Source organism: Choloepus didactylus, chromosome 20, assembly GCF_015220235.1.
Source record: "Choloepus didactylus isolate mChoDid1 chromosome 20, mChoDid1.pri, whole genome shotgun sequence".
In the NCBI taxonomy this organism is placed as follows: domain Eukaryota; kingdom Metazoa; phylum Chordata; class Mammalia; order Pilosa; family Megalonychidae; genus Choloepus; species Choloepus didactylus.
The window spans coordinates 19,305,206-19,324,965 of record NC_051326.1 but is presented as its reverse complement, the minus strand read 5'-3'; the positions used below and the strand labels follow the sequence as shown (position 1 = coordinate 19,324,965).

Sequence of the window (19,760 nt, the reverse complement as noted above, 5' to 3'; positions counted from 1 at the left end):
CCACCAACAAAACATATGAAAAATATATTTGAAAGAAATGAGATGGGACTCAACATGGCACAATACAAAATATCAAATAAATATACGACTCGACATTAACAGAAGATTTGAGGGGCAAAAGAGGTATAAGACATAAAAATAAAATAGCAAAATGGCAAAAGAAAGAATTGCATGATCAGTAGTCACTTTAAATGTAAATGGATTACACTCTCAAGTCAAAAAAGGCAGAGAATGGAACAATGGATTAAAAAGCATAACACAATTTTATGCTGTTTACTAGAGACTCACCTTAAATTTCAACAAATAGGTTGAAAGTCAAAGAATGTAAAATAATATAACATGCAGATAGTAACCAAAAGAGATCTGGAGTAACTATACTAATATTAGAAAAAATTGACTTTAGGTAAAAAACTGTTACAAGGGACAAAGAAGGTCATTATATACTGACAAAGGTGTTAATTCAACAAGCAGACATACTAATTATAAATATATATGCACCTAATGCAAAAGTACCAAAATACATGAAGCTAATATTGATAGATTTGAAGGGAGAAATAAACAGCTCTACATTAATAGTAGGAGACGTCAATACATTACTTTCAATAATGCACAGAACATCTAGACAGAACAGCAATGAGAAAATAGAAGACTTGAATGATACTTGAAACCAACTAGAACTAACAGGCCTATACAGAAGACTTCACTCGACAAAAACAGAATACACATTCTTCTCTAGTGCACCTGGACCATTTACCAGGATAGATCATATGTTAGGTGGCAAAACAAGTCTCAATAAATAAAAAATACTGAAATCACACAATGTGTCTTCTCCAACCACAAAGGAGTGAAGCTAGAAATCAATAACAGAGGGAGAAATGGAAAATTCACAAATATATGGATATTAAACAATATACTCTTTAAAAATGAATGGGTCAAAGAAGAAATCAGAAGTGAAATTAGGATATACCTTGAGGCAATAAAAACAAAAACACAATGTACCGAAACTTATCAGATGCAGCAAATGCAGTGCTGAGAGAGGAATGTATAGCTCTAAATGCTCACATTAAAAAAAAACAGAAAGATCTCAAATCAGTGGCCTAAACTCACAACTGGACAATCTAGAAAAAGAAAATCAAACTAAACCCAAATCAAGCAAGAGGAAGGAAACAACAAAGATTAGAGTGGAGATAAATGGAATAGAGAATAAAATACAAAAGAATCAACAAAATTAAAAGTTGGTTTTATGAAAAGATCAATAAAATCAAAAAACTTTGAGCCAGCCTGAAAAAAGAAAGAGAGAGGACTCAAATAACTGAAATAAAAAATGAAGGGAAAATGCTTTTACATGTGGAAGAACAAATAAATGTCAACCTTGCAAAGTGCTGAAAAAGGGATGGTATTGGGGAAAAAGCATAATCAAAGCAAACTGGAGTTTATGGGTAATAGTAACATTGTAATATGCTTCCATTAAATCTAACAGAGGCAACATATCAAAGCTAAATGTGTATGAGAGGGGAATATAAGGGAGGGATATGGGATTCTTAGTAGCGGTAGTGTTGTCTGACATTATATTGTACGGTATGGTACTTTATTTTCCTTTATTATCTTTTTTGTTATTCTTTAACAAAATTTTTTTCCATAGTAATGAATATGTTCAAGTGCTGATTGTGGTGATGACTGCACAACTATATGATAATACTGTGAAAAACTGTACACTGTAGATGATCGTATGGTATGTGAATATAGCTCTACAGAATTGTAGGAAAAAGTATAAATAGGGATAAAAGTGCTGGAGAAAACACGGAGAGAGGGATGTATCTATTTACTGTTGATAGGGAAGTAGAATGGAGTAGCCTATCTGGAGGACAGTGTGGGGGCCGTAAGGTCCTGCAACCTCATTATGGAGTATATACTTGGAAGATCTGAGAGCAGGGACATGAATGGACATTTGCACACTGGTGTTTATGGAGGCAGAATTCATGATTTGCAATGGGCGGAGGTGGCCTAAGGGTGCATCAACTGATGAACAGAATGGTGAACTGTGGTGTATGCATACAATGGAATATTCAGCAACTGCGAGAAAGAGTGAAGCTGTGAGACACACAACAGGGTGAATGGATGTAACAAGTGAATGGACCCAGTGGACAGCATTCTGAGTGAAGTATGCCAGAAACAAAAAGACAAACTTTATAATGCCTCACCAATATGGATTAAATACAATGTGTAAACTCTAAGAATTGAATCTTAGAGCACAGCTCATCAGGGGAATGCTTATTGTAATGGTCCCTAGATTGTAAGTTCTTACAGCAGTCACATCTATTCAGAGAATAAAAATATATTTGCAGGCACCCTGAGGAGCTGGGGAAAAATGCAGAAATGTTGGATGTCTCCACCTGGGTTATTGCTGATATTCTCACACACACTGAGGACTGAAAATCTGGGATGTCGGGCCCTCAATCTTGGGGTTTGCCCTTACAATGTTTGTTACTGCAAAGCAGAGGCTAAATCTGCTTACAGTTGTGCCTAACAGTGCCCCCCTGGTGCCTCTTTGTTGCTCAGATGTGGCCCTCTCTCTCTAGCTAAGCCAACTCAGCAGGTGAACTCACTGCCCTCCCCACTACATGGGACCCAACTCCCAGGGGTGTAAATCTCCCTGGCAACGCAGGATACGACTCCCTCCCAGGGATGAGCCCAAACCCAGCCTTGTGGGATTGAGAAAATCTTCTTGACCAAAAAGGAGAAATGAAATGAAACAAACTAAAGTTTTAGTGGCTGAGAGATTTCAAATGGAGTTGAGAGGTCACTCTGGAGGGCATTCTTATGCACTATAGAGATATCCCTTTAAAAAGTGTACTGGAATAGCTAGAAGGAAATACCTGAAACTGTTGAACTACAACCCAGTAGCCTTGATTCTTGAAGATGATTGTATAACTATATAGCTTACATGGTGTGACAGTGTGATTGTGAAAACCTTGTGGCTCACACTCCCTTTATCCAGCGTATGGATGGATGAGTAGAAAAATGGGGATAAAAACTAAATGAAAAAGTGTGGAATGGGGAGACGGAAAGATTTGGGTGTTCTTTTTTACTTTTATCTTTTATTCTTATTTTTATTCTTTTTGGTGTAAGGAAATTGTTCAAAAATTGATTGCGGTGATGAATGCACAACTATATGATGGTACTGTGAAGGCTGACTGTACACCATGGATGATTATATGGTATGTGGAAAATCTCAATAAAACTGAATTTTTTAAAAAATGAAGGGGAAACAATACCAAAAGGTTTATAAAAGGATACTATGAACAACTGTACGCCAAACAAATTAGATAACCTAGATTAAATGAACAAATTCCTAGAAACATAAAAACTACCTACACTTACTCAAGAAATAGAAGATCTCAACAGACCAATAAATAGTAAAGAAAATATTTGGAAACCACATATCCAATAAGGGTTTAATATCCAGAATATAAAAAGAAATCCTACAATTCAAAAAGGAAAAGACAAGCCAATTTAAAATGGGCAAAAGACTTGATTAAACATTTCCACCAACAAAAAAAGATAAACAAATGGCCAAAAAGAACATGAAAAGATATTGAACATTATTAGCAACCAGGGAAAGGGAAATAGAAACCACAAGGAGTTATTTCACAGACACTAGAATGGTCACTATTTAAAAAAAAAAAAAAAAAAACAGAAAATTACAAGTGTTGGAGAGGATGTAAAGAAATAGGAATACTCAGCCATTTCTGGTGGCAATGTAAAATGATGTAGCTACAGTCTGGTAGTTGCTCAGAAAGTTAAGAATAGAATTACTATATGACCTGACAATACTACTACTCGGAATATACCCAAAAGAATTGAAAGCATGGAACTGAACAAATATTTAGACGCTGATGTTCATAGTGGCACTATTCACAATTCCCAAAAGATGGAAGCAACCCAAGTGTCCATGAAAGGATAAACAAAATGTGCTACATACATACAATGGAAAATTATTCAGCCGTAAAACGGAATTCCTCATACATGTGACAATATGTGTGAAATAAGTCAGAAGCAAAAAGACAGATCTTGTATGATCTCACCAATATGAAATAATTAGAATAAGCAAACACACTGAATTAAAATCTGGAATATAGGTTATCAGGGGCTGGGTTGGGGATAGGGAAAAGGAAGTTAACGGTTAATTTGTACAGAATTTCTATATACGTGAATTATCTATATATGTGAATGTGATTTAAACAGGAAATTTTAGGTCATATATGTCACTGTAATAAAAATTAAAAGATAAATCATATAACTGTACAACACAGTGAACTCTATTGTAAATGATGGACTACAGTTAACAGTACAATTATAAAAATGTTCTTTCATGAATTGTAGCAAATGTACCACAGTAATGCAAGGAATTAATAAAAGGGTGGTATATGGGGAAAAAATACACCCTAAACTATGGACTACAGTTAATAGTACAATTTTAATATTCTTTCATCAATTGTAACAAAGGTACCACACTAATGCAAAGTTTTAACAATAAGGGGGTTTATGGGGACACTGCTTTTTTTACGTGATTTTTCTGTAAGCCTACAACTTCTGTAATTAAAAAAAAAGTAAAAAATTAGTATTTAAACTTGTTTATAAGAACTAGTACATAGGAAAAGTCTCAAATAATTGTATCACCTTTTAATGGTACATTTATTTGCACCATTGCTTTTTATACATAGCATAATATATTTATAAATACCAGAAATATTTAAATAAGCCAAAAGCTTTTTTAAACATGTCTTTTAGAGGTTTGAAACTTTTAAAGTATTCTTATATAGTTTTTGTTTGATTGGATTTTAAAACTACTTCATATGTAAGAATATTTCTTCAAATTTATGCCTATAGGCAAAATTCTAATTGGTTATAGAAATTTCTTTACACGTAATTTTTATGATGCATTATTCCATATTTTGAAAAGTGCATGTGTATTCGTATTTTTATTCCCACTTTAACTTCCAAATACAGTCAATTCCAACAGGATACATGTTCTATAGAATACTCTTCCTTCTACAGACTTCAAATTTTTACCAGTAAAGGAAACAAATACACTCTCTAAATCTAAGTATAAATCCAAATTATATAAAACATACACTATCATGTTGAATAACTTCTAAATGTGTAAATTTTTTGAAATAATCAAGATTAAATAATTACATACCAAAGCAATTCCTGCAGAATAATGGGTAACACACATCCTTCCAGAAAATGTTGCTCCCACATACTTTGGATAATCCCTATAACTAAATAAATAGGTATGCATTTGTAATTAATTTTAACAAACAATTCAAATGTAAGAATTGCTACTAATAATTTATGTATATAGTTCATAAAATCTTAGTCTGAAGCAAATTGAGGTATGATCTTTACATATGTCCTTAACTGTTTGAAATTTTGAAGATATTCTAAATTACATTTATAAACTAAATTACAGTAAACATTCTGGATTTCTAAAAGATATCCAATGGATCCAAGTTTTTGACGGAATTACCATTCTCTTCACATTTGGTTAGGGTTACCAAAGACTTGTGATCAAACATTTTGATCAAAAACATTTCTGAGTAAGAGTGACAAATATTTTTAATGTATGGATTAAAATCTTCGCTTCCATTCTGTAGAAAACTCATCAAATTCACATAGGAATGGTTTTATGTTACTACAACTTAACAATATTACTTTAGCTTTGAGTAAGGATACATATAAATTGTCATATAATGATAGCACTACTCTCAGAGCTTTCATAAATTATTCCATTTAATCCTCAAAAGAAACCAATGAAATAGATATTATTTTTAGCCCCATTCAACAAATGAACCTATCAGATGAAAAGTGTAGGTAACTCTCATGGTAGCATGGTTAATAAGTTCTATTGACAGGATCTGAACTCAGGCAATCTAAATCCAGAGCCATACTCTCAAACACTAAGGTGTAGGTGCTCCAAGTACATACCGCTGTCTAGAGTCTCCAACAAAAGACACATGGCAGGATGTGTGTAAAGAAGCTTGGTTCTCAATTCTCAGTTTGAAATGCTTCCATTGTCTCAACTGCTCTGTCACTTCACAACTGCACCGCCTCCCACTGCTGACTTTAGTCTGTCACTCTGGTATTGCTTATACCTAAGCCTTCAAGCACTTGTTTACAAGTATTTGCTCCTAACTCCAAACTTGGCTTCACATTCCAATGTCTATTGTTTACATTCTTCAGCCAAGGTAGTTCCTCCAATAGATCTCTTAATCACCGCCTCTCTTTATAAATTCTAGGGCTTCCCCTAAAACTCTGTGTACAGTCCTGCTGTTTTAAACTTCAAACTGTCCACCCCCTCCCAGTCCTCATATCAAATCAGTTGTCAGACTCTACTATTTTACCTCCTCAATATTTCTTGTATCCTTTCCCTCTTTCAAAGGCTCAGCCCCAGTTCTAACTATGAATTTCATACTCCGAAAAGAACTACAGAATTATTTAATTTCATGCCTCTACTCTAATTATGTTTCCATAACCTGGACTGCTTTTCTACCTCCTTTCTCTGCCTACTGAATTTGAACATGCCTAACTCTTCCTTCATACTTCTACTTACTACTTATTTAATTTGGCCTTTCTACTATAAATTATTCTCTCTCTCCCTCTCACTCTTGTGCTTGCTCTCTTTACTGTAAACTGTAAACAGATAGAAATAATAAACGAACATTAATCTTCTCTGTTCATTGTATCTACTGTAGGACATATATGAAATTGTAAGCTTCTGGAGTACAGAGACCATTATTGTTAATTATGCTATTTTCAGATACCCTATTCTAGGAGCTTACTTACTGTAGATATGTAAATAACAAATGAAACACAAATGAAAGGTGTTAATAGGGTGGTATATAGGAATTATGTATTTTATATATTTTATGAATGATATTTCTGGAAACCTACAACTTCTCTAACAATAAAATTATTAATAAAAAATGATATCAAGATATCAAGAAGGGGTGTTACTCAAGTTCAGGGAAGCTGATTGTACTATAATTTCTATTTTTATAATAGGATAAATTTTTTCACCAAACTCACTTACATATATTAATGCAATGGAATTTCAACATCCTATTAAAAGAATCATGATGGAGTGACGTTTTCTAGGAATGCAAGGTTGTGAAATATATTAATATAATTATTTGTGGTAAGAGATGTAAGAAGAATATTTTATGATCATCTTCATAAATGCTAAAAGGTTATTTTCTCAGCTGTCAATATAACAAGAAATTTATGGATGATGGCTTAATATTAAGACATACAGCACAAATACCCACCCAGACACATACAAACACATTTCAGCCCCGAAATCAGCATCTTATGAGTGGGGTGACACTTCCTCTAAAGTAAAGCAGACAGATATGCTTCATGTTACAAATACTGTTGCTACATTTTAACATCATACTCAAAGTATTAGCCAGAGCAGTAAGACTCTAGAAAGAAACTGATACAAAATTTAGAAAAAAAACAGATAAAACTATCCATATTTTCAGATTATCATTATATGCATGAAAAAAACAAGGTAATCAGTGAAGAACTATCAAAAACAATAAAGAAAATTTGGTAAGATACCAGGACATAAATAAAATCAATATATAAAAATTAGTAATTTAGGGAGGCGGGGCAAGACGGCGGACTGGTGAGCTGTATGTTTTAGTTACTCCTCCAGGAAAGTAGGTAGAAAGCCAGGAACTGCGTGGACTGGACACCACAGAGCAATCTGACTTTGGGCATACTTCATACAACACTCATGAAAACGTCGAACTGCTAAGATCAGCGAAATGTGTTAAGTTTTTGTGGCCAGGGAACCCGCACCCCTCTCTGCCAGGCTCAGTCCCGTGGGAGGAGGGGCTGTCAGCTCCGGGAAGGAGAAGGGAGAACTGCAGTGGCAGCCCTTATCGGAAACTTATTCTACTGATCCAAACTCCAAACATAGATAGACTGAGACCAGACACCAGAGAATCTGAGAGCAGCCTGCCCAGCAGAGAGGAAACAGGCATAGAAAAAAACAACACGAAAAACTCCAAAATGAAAGCGGAGGATTTTTGGAGTTCTGGTGAACATAGAAAGGAGAAGGGCAGAGCTCAGGCCCTGAGGCTCATATGCAAATCCCGAAGAAAAGCTGATCTCTCTGCCCTGTGGACCTTTCCTTAATGGCCCTAATTGCTTTGTCTCTTAGCATTTCAATAAGCCATTAGATCTCTGACGAGGGCCCTTTTTTTCTTTGTTTGTTTTTTTGTTTAATCCTTTTTTCTTTTTCTAAAACAATTACTCTAAGAAGCCCAATACAGAAAGCTTCAAAGACTTGCAATTTGGGCAGGTCAAGACAAGAGCAGAACTAAGAGAGCTCTGAGACAAAAGGCAATAATCCAGTGGCTGAGAAAATTCACTAAACACCAGAACTTCCCAAGAAAAGGGGAGTGTCCGCTCACAGCCATCATCCTGGTGGACAGGAAACACTTCTGCCCATCGCCAGCCCCATAGCCCAGAGCTGCGCCAGACAACCCAGTGTGATGGAACTGCTTCAAATAACAGGCACACATCACAAAACTGGGCGTGGACATTAGCCTTCCCTGCAACCTCAGCTGATTGTCCCAGACTTGGGAAGGTGGAGCAGTGTGAATTAACAAAGCCCCATTCAGCCATTATTTCAGCAGACTGGAAGCCTCCCTACACAGCCCAGCAGCCCAGAACTGCCCTGGGGGGACGGTACTAACCTGGGACATAGCACAGCCATCCCTCAACAGAGGAACAGGGGGTGCACAGCCTGGAAGAGGGGCCCACTTATAAGTCTCAGGAGCCATACGCCAATACCAAGGACTTGTGGGTCAGTGGCAGAGACAAACTGTGGCAGGACTAAACTGAAGGATTAGGGTATTGCAGCAGCTTTCAAACTCCAAGATCACCAGGGAGATTTGATTGTTAGAGCCAACCCCCCTCCCTGACTGCCCAGAAACACGCCCCATATACAGGGAGGGAAACACCAACTACACACGCAAGCAGGGTACACCAATTGGACCCCAAAAGACTCAATCCCCCACTCACCACAAAGACTAAGCAGGGGAGAACTGGCTTGTGGAGAACAGGTGGCTCGTGGACGCCACCTGCTGGTTAGTTAGAGAAAGTGTACTCCACGAAGCTGTAGATCCGATAAATTAGAGATAAGGACTTCAATTGGTCTACAAATCCTAAAAGAACCCTATCAAGTTCAGCAAATGCCAAGAGGCCAAAAACAACAGAAACTTATAAAGCACATGAAACAATCAGACGATATGGATAACCCAAGCCCAAGCACCCAAATCAAAAGATCAGAAGAGACATAGCACCTAGAGCAGCTACTCAAAGAACTAAAGATGAACAATGAGACCATAGTACGGGATACAAAGGAAATCAAGAAGACCCTAGAAGAGCATAAAGAAGACATTGCAAGACTAAATAAAAAAATGGATGATCTTATGGAAATTAAAGAAACTGTTGACCAAATTAAAAAGATTCTGGACACTCATAATACAAGACTAGAGGACGTTGAACAACGAATCAGTGACCTGGAAGATGACAGAATGGAAAATGAAAGCATAAAAGAAAGAATGGGGAAAAAAATTGAAAAAATCGAAACAGACCTCAGGGATATGATAGATAATAAGAAACGTCCGAATATAAGACTCATTGGTGTTCCAGAAGGGGAAGAAAAGGGTAAAGGTCTAGGAAGAGTATTCAAAGAAATTGTTGGGGAAAACTTCCCAAATCTTCTAAACAACATAAATACACAAATCATAAATATTCAGTGAACTCCAAATAGAATAAATTCAAATAAACCCACTCCGAGACATATTCTGATCACCCTGTCAAACACGGAAGAGAAGGAGCAAGTTTTGAAAGCAGCAAGAGAAAAGCAATTCACCACATAAAAAGGAAACAGCATAAGACTAAGTAGTGACTACTCAGCAGCCACCATGGAGGTGAGAAGGCAGTGGCACGACATATTTAAAATTCTGAGTGAGAAAAATTTCCAACCAAGGATACTTTATCCAGCAAAGCTCTCCTTCACATTTGAGGGAGAGCTTAAATTTTTCACAGACAAACAAATGCTGAGAGAATTTGCTAACAAGAGACCTGCCCTACTGGAGATACTCAAGGGAGCCCTACAGACAGAGAAACAAAGAAAGGAGAGAGAGACTTGGAGAAAGGTTCAGTACTAAAGAGATTCGGTATGGGTACAATAAAGGATATTAATAGAGAGAGGGGAAAAATATGACAACATGAACCAAAGGATAAGATGGCTGATTCAAGAAATGCCTTCACGGTTATAACGTTGAATGTAAATGGCTTAAACTTCCCAATTAAAAGATATAGATTCACAGAATGGATCAAAAAAAATGAACCATCAATATGTTGCATACAAGAGACTCATCTTAGACACAGGGACACAAAGAAACTGAAAGTGAAAGGATGGAAAAAAATATTTCATGCAAGCTACAGCCAAAAGAAAGCAGGTGTAGCAATATTAATCTCAGATAAAATAGACTTCAAATGCAGGGATGTTTTGAGAGACAAAGAAGGCCACTACATACTAATAAAAGGGGCAATTCAACAAGAAGAAATAACAATCATAAATGTCTATGCACCCAATCAAGGTACCACAAAATACATGAGAGAAACACCGGCAAAACTAAAGGAAGCAATTGATGTTTCCACAATAATCGTGGGAGACTTCAATACATCACTCTCTCCTATAGATAGATCAACCAGACAGAAGACCAATAAGGAAATTGAAAACCTAAACAATCTGATAAATGAATTAGATTTAACAGACATATACAGGACATTACATCCCAAATCACCAGGATACACATACTTTTCTAGTGCTCACGGAACTTTCTCCAGAATAGATCATATGCTGGGACATAAAACAAGCCTCAATAAATTTAAAAAGACTGAAATTATTCAAAGCACAATCTCTGACCACAATGGAATACAATTAGAAGTCAATAACCATCAGAGACTTAGAAAATTCACAAATACCTGGAGGTTAAACAACACACTCCTAAACAATCAGTGGCTTAAAGAAGAAATAGGAAGAGAAATTGCTAAATATATACAGATGAATGAAAATGAGAACACAACATACCAAAACCTATGGGATGCAGCAAAAGCAGTGCTAAGGGGGAAATTTATAGCACTAAACGCATATATTAAAAAGGAAGAAAGAGCCAAAATCAAAGAACTAATGGATCAACTGAAGAAGCTAGAAAATGAACAGCAAACCAATCCTAAACCAAGTAGAAGAAAAGAAATAACAAGGATTAAAGCAGAAATAAATGACATAGAGAACAAAAAACACAATAGAGAGGATAAATTTCACCAAAAGTTGGTTCCTTCAGAAGATCAACAAGATTGACAAGCCCCTAGCTACACTAACAAAATCAAAAAGAGAAGAGACCCATATAAACAAAATAATGAATGAAAAAGGTGACATAACTGCAGATCCTGAAGAAATTAAAAAAATTGTAAGAGGATACTATGAACAACTGTATGGCAACAAACTGGATAATGTAGAGGAAATAGACAATTTCCTGGAAACATATGAACAACCTAGACTGACCAGAGAAGAAATAGAAGACCTCAACCAACCCATCACAAGCAAAGAGATCCAATCAGTCATCAAAAATCTTCCCACAAATAAATGCCCAGGGCCAGATGGCTTCACAGGGGAATTCTACCAAACTTTCCAGAAAGAACTGACACCAATCTTACTCAAACTCTTTCAAAACATTAAAGAAAATCGAACACTACCTAACTCATTTTATGAAGCTAACATCAATCTAATACCAAAACCAGGCAAAGATGCTACAAAAAAGGAAAACTACCGGCCAATCTCCCTAACGAATATAGATGCAAAAATCCTCAACAAAATACTTGCAAATCGAACCCAAAGACACATTAAAAAAATCATACACCATGACCAAGTGGGGTTCATTCCAGGCATGCAAGGATGGTTCAACATAAGAAAATCAATCAATGTATTACAACACATTAAAAATTCAAAAGGGAAAAATCAAATGATCATCTCAATAGATGCTGAAAAAGCATTCAACAAAATCCAACATCCCTTTTTGATAAAAACACTTCAAAAGGTAGGAATTGAAGGAAACTTCCTCAATATGATAAAGAGCATATATGAAAAACCCACAGCCAGCATAGTACTCAATGGTGAGAGACTGAAAGCCTTCCCTCTAAGATCAGGAACAAGACAAGGATGCCCGCTGTCACCACTGTTATTCAACATTGTGCTGGAAGTGCTAGCCAGGGCAATCTGGCAAGACAAAGAAATAAAAGGCATTCAAAATGGAAAGGAAGAAGTAAAACTGTCATTGTTTGCAGATGATATGATCTTATATCTAGAAAACCCTGAGAAATCAACGATACAGCTACTAGAGCTAATAAACAAATTTAGCAAAGTAGCAGGATACAAGGTTAATGCACATCAGTCAGTAATGTTTCTATATGCTAGAAATGAACAAACTGAAGAGACACTCAAGAAAAAGATACCATTTTCAATAGCAACTAAAAAAATCAAGTACCTAGGAATAAACTTAACCAAAGATGTAAAAGACCTATACAAAGAAAACTACATAACTCTACTAAAAGAAATAGAAGGGGACCTTAAAAGATGGAAAAATATTCCATGTTCATGGATAAGAAGGCTAAATGTCATTAAGATGTCAATTCTACGCAAACTCATCTACACATTCAATGCAATCCCAATCAAAATTCCAACAACCTACTTTGCAGACTTGGAAAAGCTAGTTATCAAATTTATTTGGAAAGGGAAGATGCCTCGAATTGCTAAAGACACTCTAAAAAAGAAAAACGAAGTGGGAGGACTTACACTCCCTGACTTTGAAGCTTATTATAAAGCCACAGTTGTCAAAACAGCATGGTATTGGCAAAAAGACAGACATATAGATCAATGGAATCGAATTGAGAATTCAGAGATAGACCCTCAGATCTATGGCCGACTGATCTTTGATAAGGCCCCCAAAGTCACTGAACTGAGCCATAATGGTCTTTTCAACAAATGGGGCTGGGAGAGTTGGATATCCATACCCAAAAGAATGAAAGAGGACCCCTACCTCACCCCCTACACAAAAATTAACTCAAAATGGACCAAAGATCTCAATATAAAAGAAAGTACCATAAAACTCCTAGAAGATAATGTAGGGAAACATCTTCAAGACCTTGTATTAGGCGGCCAGTTCCTAGACTTTACACCCAAAGTACAAGCAACAAAAGAGAAAATAGATAAATGGGAACTCCTCAAGCTTAGAAGTTTCTGCACCTCAAAGGAATTTCACAAAAAGGTAAAGAGGCAGCCAACTCAATAGGAAAAAATTTTTGGAAACCATGTATCTGACAAAAGACTGATATCTTGCATATATAAAGAAATCCTACAACTCAATGACAATAGTACAGTCGGCCCAATTATAAAATGGGCAAAAGATATGAAAAGACAGTTCTCTGAAGAGGAAATACAAATGGCCAAGAAACACATGAAAAAATGTTCAGCTTCACTAGCTATTAGAGAGATGCAAATTAAGACCACAATGAGATACCATCTAACACCGGTTAGAATGGCTGCCATTAAACAAACAGGAAACTACAAATGCTGGAGGGGATGTGGAGAAATTGGAACTCTTATTCACTGTTGGTGGGACTGTATAATGGTTCAGCCACTCTGGAAGTCAGTCTGGCAGTTCCTTAGAAAACTAGATATAGAGTTACCATTCGATCCAGCGATTGCACTTCTCGGTATATACCCGGAAGGTCGGAAAGCAGTGACACGAACAGATATCTGCACGCCAATGTTCATAGCAGCATTATTCACAATTGCCAAGAGATGGAAACAACCCAAATGTCCTTCAACAGATGAGTGGATAAATAAAATGTGGTATATACACACGATGGAATACTACGCGGCAGTAAGAAGGAACGATCTCGTGAAACATATGACAACATGGATGAACCTTGAAGACATAATGCTGAGCGAAATAAGCCAGGCACAAAAAGAGAAATATTATATGCTACCACTAATGTGAACTTTGAAAAATGTAAAGCAAATGGTTTATAATGTAGAATGTAGGGGAACTAGCAGTAGAGAGCAATTAAGTAAGGGGGAACAATAATCCAAGAACAGATAAGCTATTTAACGTTCTGGGGATGCCCAGGAATGACTATGGTCTGTTAATTTCTGATGGATATAGTAGGAGCAAGTTCACGGAAACGTTGCTATATTAGGTAACTTTCTTGGGGTAAAGTAGGAACATGTTGGAAGTTAAGCAGTTACCTTAGGTTAGTTGTCTTTTTCTTACTCCCTTGTTATGGTCTCTTTGAAATGTTCTTTTATTGTATGTTTGTTTTCTTTTTAATTTTTTTTTTCATACAGTTGATTTAAAAAAGAAGGGAAAGTTAAAAAAAAAAAAAAAGAAAAACAAGGAAAAAAAAAAAAAAGATGTAGTGCCCCCTTGAGGAGCCTGTGGAGAATGCAGGGGTATTCGCCTACCCCACCTCCATAGTTGCTAACATGACCACAGACATAGGGGACTGGTGGTTTGATGGGTTGAGCCCTCTACCACAGGTTTTACTCTTGGGAAGACGGTTGCTGCAAAGGAGAGGCTAGGCCTCCCTATGGTTGTGCCTAAGAGCCTCCTCCCGAATGCCTCTTTGTTGCTCAGATGTGGCCGTCTCTCTCTACCTAAGCCAACTTGAAAGGTGAAATCACTGCCCTCCCCCCTACGTGGGATCAGACACCCAGGGGAGTGAATCTCCCTGGCAACGTGGAATACGACTCCCGGGGAGCAATGTAGACCTGGCATCGTGGGACGGAGAACATCTTCTTGACCAAAAGGTGGATGTGAAAGGAAATGAAATAAGCTTCAGTGGCAGAGAGATTCCAAAAGGAGCCGAGAGGTCACTCTGGTGGGCACTCTTATACACACTTTAGACAACCCTTTTTAGGTTCTAATGAATTGGGGTAGCTGGTGGTGGATACCTGAAACTATCAAACTACAACCCAGAACCCATGAATCTCGAAGACAGTTGTATAAAAATGTAGCTTATGAGGGGTGACAATGGGATTGGGAAAGCCATAAGGACCACACTCCACTTTGTCTAGTTTAGGGATGGATGAGTAGAAAAATAGGGGAAGGAAACAAACAGACAAAGGTACCCAGTGTTCTTTTTTACTTCAATTGCTCTTTTTCACTCTAATTATTATTCTTGTTATTTTTGTGTGTGTGCTAATGAAGGTGTCAGGGATTGATTTGGGTGATGAATGTACCACTATGTAATGGTACTGTAAACAATCGAAAGTACGATTTGTTTTGTATGACTGCGTGGTATGTGAATATATCTCAATAAAATGAAGATTAAAAAAAAAAAAAAAAAAGAAGGAACGATCTCGTGAACCATATGACAACATGGATGAACCTTGAAGACATAATGCTGAGTGAAATAAGCCAGGCAGAAAAAGACAAATATTATATGCTACCACTAATGTGAACTTTGAAAAATGTAAAACAAATGGTTTATAATGTAGAATGTAGGGGAACTAGCAATAGAGAGCAATTAAGGAAGGGGGAACAATAATCCAAGAAGAACAGATAAGCTATTTAACGTTCTGGGGATGCCCAGGAATGACTATAGTCTGTTAATTTCTGATGAATATAGTAGGAACAAGTTCACAGAAATGCTGCTATATTAGGTAACTTTCTTGGGGTAAAGTAGGAACAGGTTGGAAGTTAAGCAGTTATCTTAGGTTAGTTGTCTTTTTCTTACTCCCTTGTTATGGTCTCTTTGAAATGTTCTTGCATTTTTTTTTTAATTTTTTTTTCATACAGTTGATTTAAAAAAGAAAGTAAAGTTATAAAAAAAAAAAGAAAAACAAGGAAAAAATATGTAGTGCCCCCTTGAGGAGCCTGTGGAGAATGCAGGGGTGTTGGCGTACCCCACCTCGATGGTTGCTGACATGACCACAGACATGGGGGACTGGTGGTTTGATGGGTTGAGCCCTCTACCATAAGTTTTACCCTTGGGAAGACGGTTGCTGCAAAGGAGAGGCTAGGCCTCCCTGTGATTGTGCCTAAGAGCCACCTCCCGAATGCCTCTTTGTTGCTCAGATGTGGCCCTCTCTCTCTCTAGCTAAGCCAACTTGAAAGGTGAAATCACTGTCCTCCCCTCTAAGTGGGATCAGACACCCAGGGGAGTGAATCTCCCTGGCAACGTGGAATATGACTCCCGGAGAGGAATGTAGACCTGACATCGTGGGACGGAGAACATCTTCTTGACCAAAAGGGGGATGTGAAAGGAAATGAAATAAGCTTCAGTGGCAGAGAGATTCCAAAAGGAGCCGAGAGGTCACTCTGGTGGGCACTCTTACGCACACTTTAGACAACCCTTTTTAGGTTCTAATGAATTGGGGTAGCTGGTGGTAGATACCTGAAACTATCAAACTACAACCCAGAACCCATGAATCTTGAAGACAATTGTATAAAAATGTAGCTTATGAGGGGTGACAATGGGATTGGGAAAGCCATAAGGACCACACTCCACTTTGTCTAGTTTAGGGATGGATGAGTAGAAAAATAGGGGAAGGAAACAAACAAACAAACAGACAAAGGTACCCAGTGTTCTTTTTTACTTCAATTGCTCTTTTTCACTTTAATTATTATTCTTGTTATTTTTGTGTGTGTGCTAATGAAGGTGTCAGGGATTGATTTAGGTGATGAATGTACAACTATGTAATGGTACTGTGAACAATCGAATGTACGATTTGTTTTGTATGACTGCGTGGTATGTGAATATATCTCAATAAAATGAAGATTAAAAAAAATTAGTAATTTAGGTACATAAAAACAACATCTGCTTAGTAGATATACTAGAAAGAAGACTCACTTATAATAGCAACTAAAAAGATAAAATACTGTGGATAAATTATCAATAAATGTGCAAAATCTATATGAGAGAAATGGAAAGATATAATAACTGAGATTGTTAATTTCCATAAGTTAATTTATAAAGTTAATATAGTCCTAATAAGAACCCTAACATTTTTTAGGAGCTAGACAGGTTGATTCCAAAATTCACATGGAAAATAAATGTAAAAGTTCCTTTATAACTTTGAAATGGGGAGGCCTTTATGACTTGAAATTCAGAACCCATACGATAAAAGCTTGATAAATTCTGCTTCATTAAAATAAAAATACTTTGCATGGCAATTTAAAAAAAGGAAACACAAGCCGAGTCAAAAGACAAATTACTATGTGTGCCGGTTTGAATGTATTATGTCCCCCAGAAAAGGCCATATTCTTTGATACAATCTTGTGGGGCAGACATATTAGTGAGGATTAAGTTGGAAGGTTTGGACTAGGTTGTTTGCATGAAAATGTGCCTCACCCAACTGTAGGTGATAATTCTGATGAGATATTTCCATGGAGGCATGGCCCCACCCATTCAGGGTGGGCCTTGATCAGTGGAGCTGTATAAATGGGTGGACAAACAGAAGGAACTCAGTGCAGCTGTGAGTGATGTTTTGAAGAGAAGCTACAGCCAAGAGGGACACTTTGAAGAAAGCACAGGAGCTGCAGCTGAGACACAGTTTGAAGACGGCCATTGAAAGCAGACTCTTGCTCCAGAGAAGCTGAGAGAAGACAAATATCCCAAGTGCAACTAAGAATGACATTTTTGAGGAACTTCAGCCTAGAGAGGAACGTCCTGCGAGAAAGTCATTTTGAAACCAGAACTTTGGAGCAGACGCCAGCCACGTGCCTTCCCAGCTAACAGAGGTTTTCTGGACACCATTGGCCATCCTCCAGTGAAGGTACCTGATTGCTGATGTGTCACCTTGGACACTTTATGGCCTTAAGACTGTAACTGTGTAACCAAATAAACCCCCTTTATAAAAGCCAATCCATTTCTGGTGTTTTGCATTCTGGCAGCATTAGCAAACTAGAACATGCACGTGAGAAAGAAACTTCTCATTGCAAAGACAAGGATATTTATCTGTGTCTTTATCTCTATCAGTCTCATGAAAGAAAAATGCAAATTAAAACTATACCAAGATACTAAAGCAAATTTTTACCAAACACTTTGTTAGCAAGACTGTGAAGAAACAGACTCGCTCATACATTATTGAAGGGTCTGCAAAATGCTAAAACCAGTGTTAAAACCTGGTATTATCTATCAAAATTACAGATATACTATACAGTAATCTAGTTTCTGGAAATCTACCTTCCAGATATATATGCACTTATATAAAATGACACACATATATATGACGATTTTTTAATTACTGTAGGACTCTTTATAATAATAAAATATTGGAAACTACAGCACTATCACATAATGGAGTTTTATACAGGCATTTAAAATAAGAAAGATCTTTACATCCTTATTTAAAGAGGACACAGATATATAGTCAAGTGATACAGCAAGGTGAAGAATAAGAGTTATATAACATGCACCCTTTTTTTTTAAGGAAGGGGCCCCACACAAAATACATGTGTTTATTTGCTGTTATTTGCAAAAAGACTGCTAAAAGACTAAACAAGTCACTAATAAAAATAGTTTGACTCCCTGGGGCCAGGAAGCAAAGGATGGAGGCAGCAGACTAGAAGTAACAATTTTCTATTTATAGTTTTGATTTTTGGAAATGTAAATTCAGTTTATGTTTCAAAACAAAATTAAGTTTTGAAAGCAAAATTAAACAAATGAATCTAATACAATTTAAATTTGATACATAGACTGATTTATTTCAAACGACTTTGGATCACAGTTCCTTGATTGTACATCCTTAAGGCGATACATTCAAAAACAGCTGCTGTATAAAGCAATATGTACTTATGTGAATGAAATGAAAAGCCTATATTTTCAGAGTAAAAGACACAATTTATGAAATTAAAGAAATTAAGTAAAAAATGCCATAATGTTAAAACCAAACTGGAAGTATCTGTATGAACTCATGAGTTTTAATTCTCTTTCCCAGTTTTAAAATTAAGGTATAATTTGCATACAATAAAATTCACTCTTTTAGTGCACAAGTTTGTGAGTTTTCACAAAAGCATTTACTCATATAACCAACAGCACGATTAAATTATAGAAGAGTTCCACTGCCCCTTGAAATTCCCCCATACATCACCAGGCAATCCAAGCCCTTGGCAACCTCTGATCTGTTTTCGGTTGTTATGTCTTACCTTTTCCAGAATATCATGTATGTATTATGAGCATGTGCATATGGTTTCTTTAACTCTGCAAAATGCAATTGAGATGTTGTATGTATCAATAGTTCATTCTTTTTATCACTGAGTATAAGTTCAGTATATAGATAAGTAACAGTTTGTTTATCCATTTACCAGTGAGGTCATTTTGAGTGATTTCCAGCTTCGGGCAATTATGAATAAAGCCATTAAAAACATTTAATTACAAGTGTTTGTTTTAATAAATTAATTTACTTGGGGAAACATATCACAGTGGTATATGAAGCCATATGGAAAATACATGTTTAACTTTTTTTTTTAATTATTTCCTTATTACAGAAGTTCTGAGTTTACAGAACAATCATGCATAAAATACAGAATTCCCATATACCACCCCACACCAACACCTTGCATTGGTGTGGAACATTTGTTACAATTGATGAAGGTACATTTTTA

The 19,760-nt window shown here is 36.5% G+C and overlaps 1 protein-coding gene across 1 annotated transcript in view; it reads right to left on the bottom strand.

Annotated features, from left to right (window-relative positions):
* The window catches only part of LOC119516419 (disintegrin and metalloproteinase domain-containing protein 32-like), a 255,054-nt gene that overhangs the window by 128,925 nt on the left and 106,369 nt on the right, over window positions 1-19,760 (bottom strand). Inside the window, exon 9 of the mRNA XM_037812770.1 lies at window positions 5,204-5,285. Coding sequence (XP_037668698.1) covers window positions 5,204-5,285 — 82 coding nt within the window. The remainder of the gene's footprint in view (window positions 1-5,203; window positions 5,286-19,760) is intronic.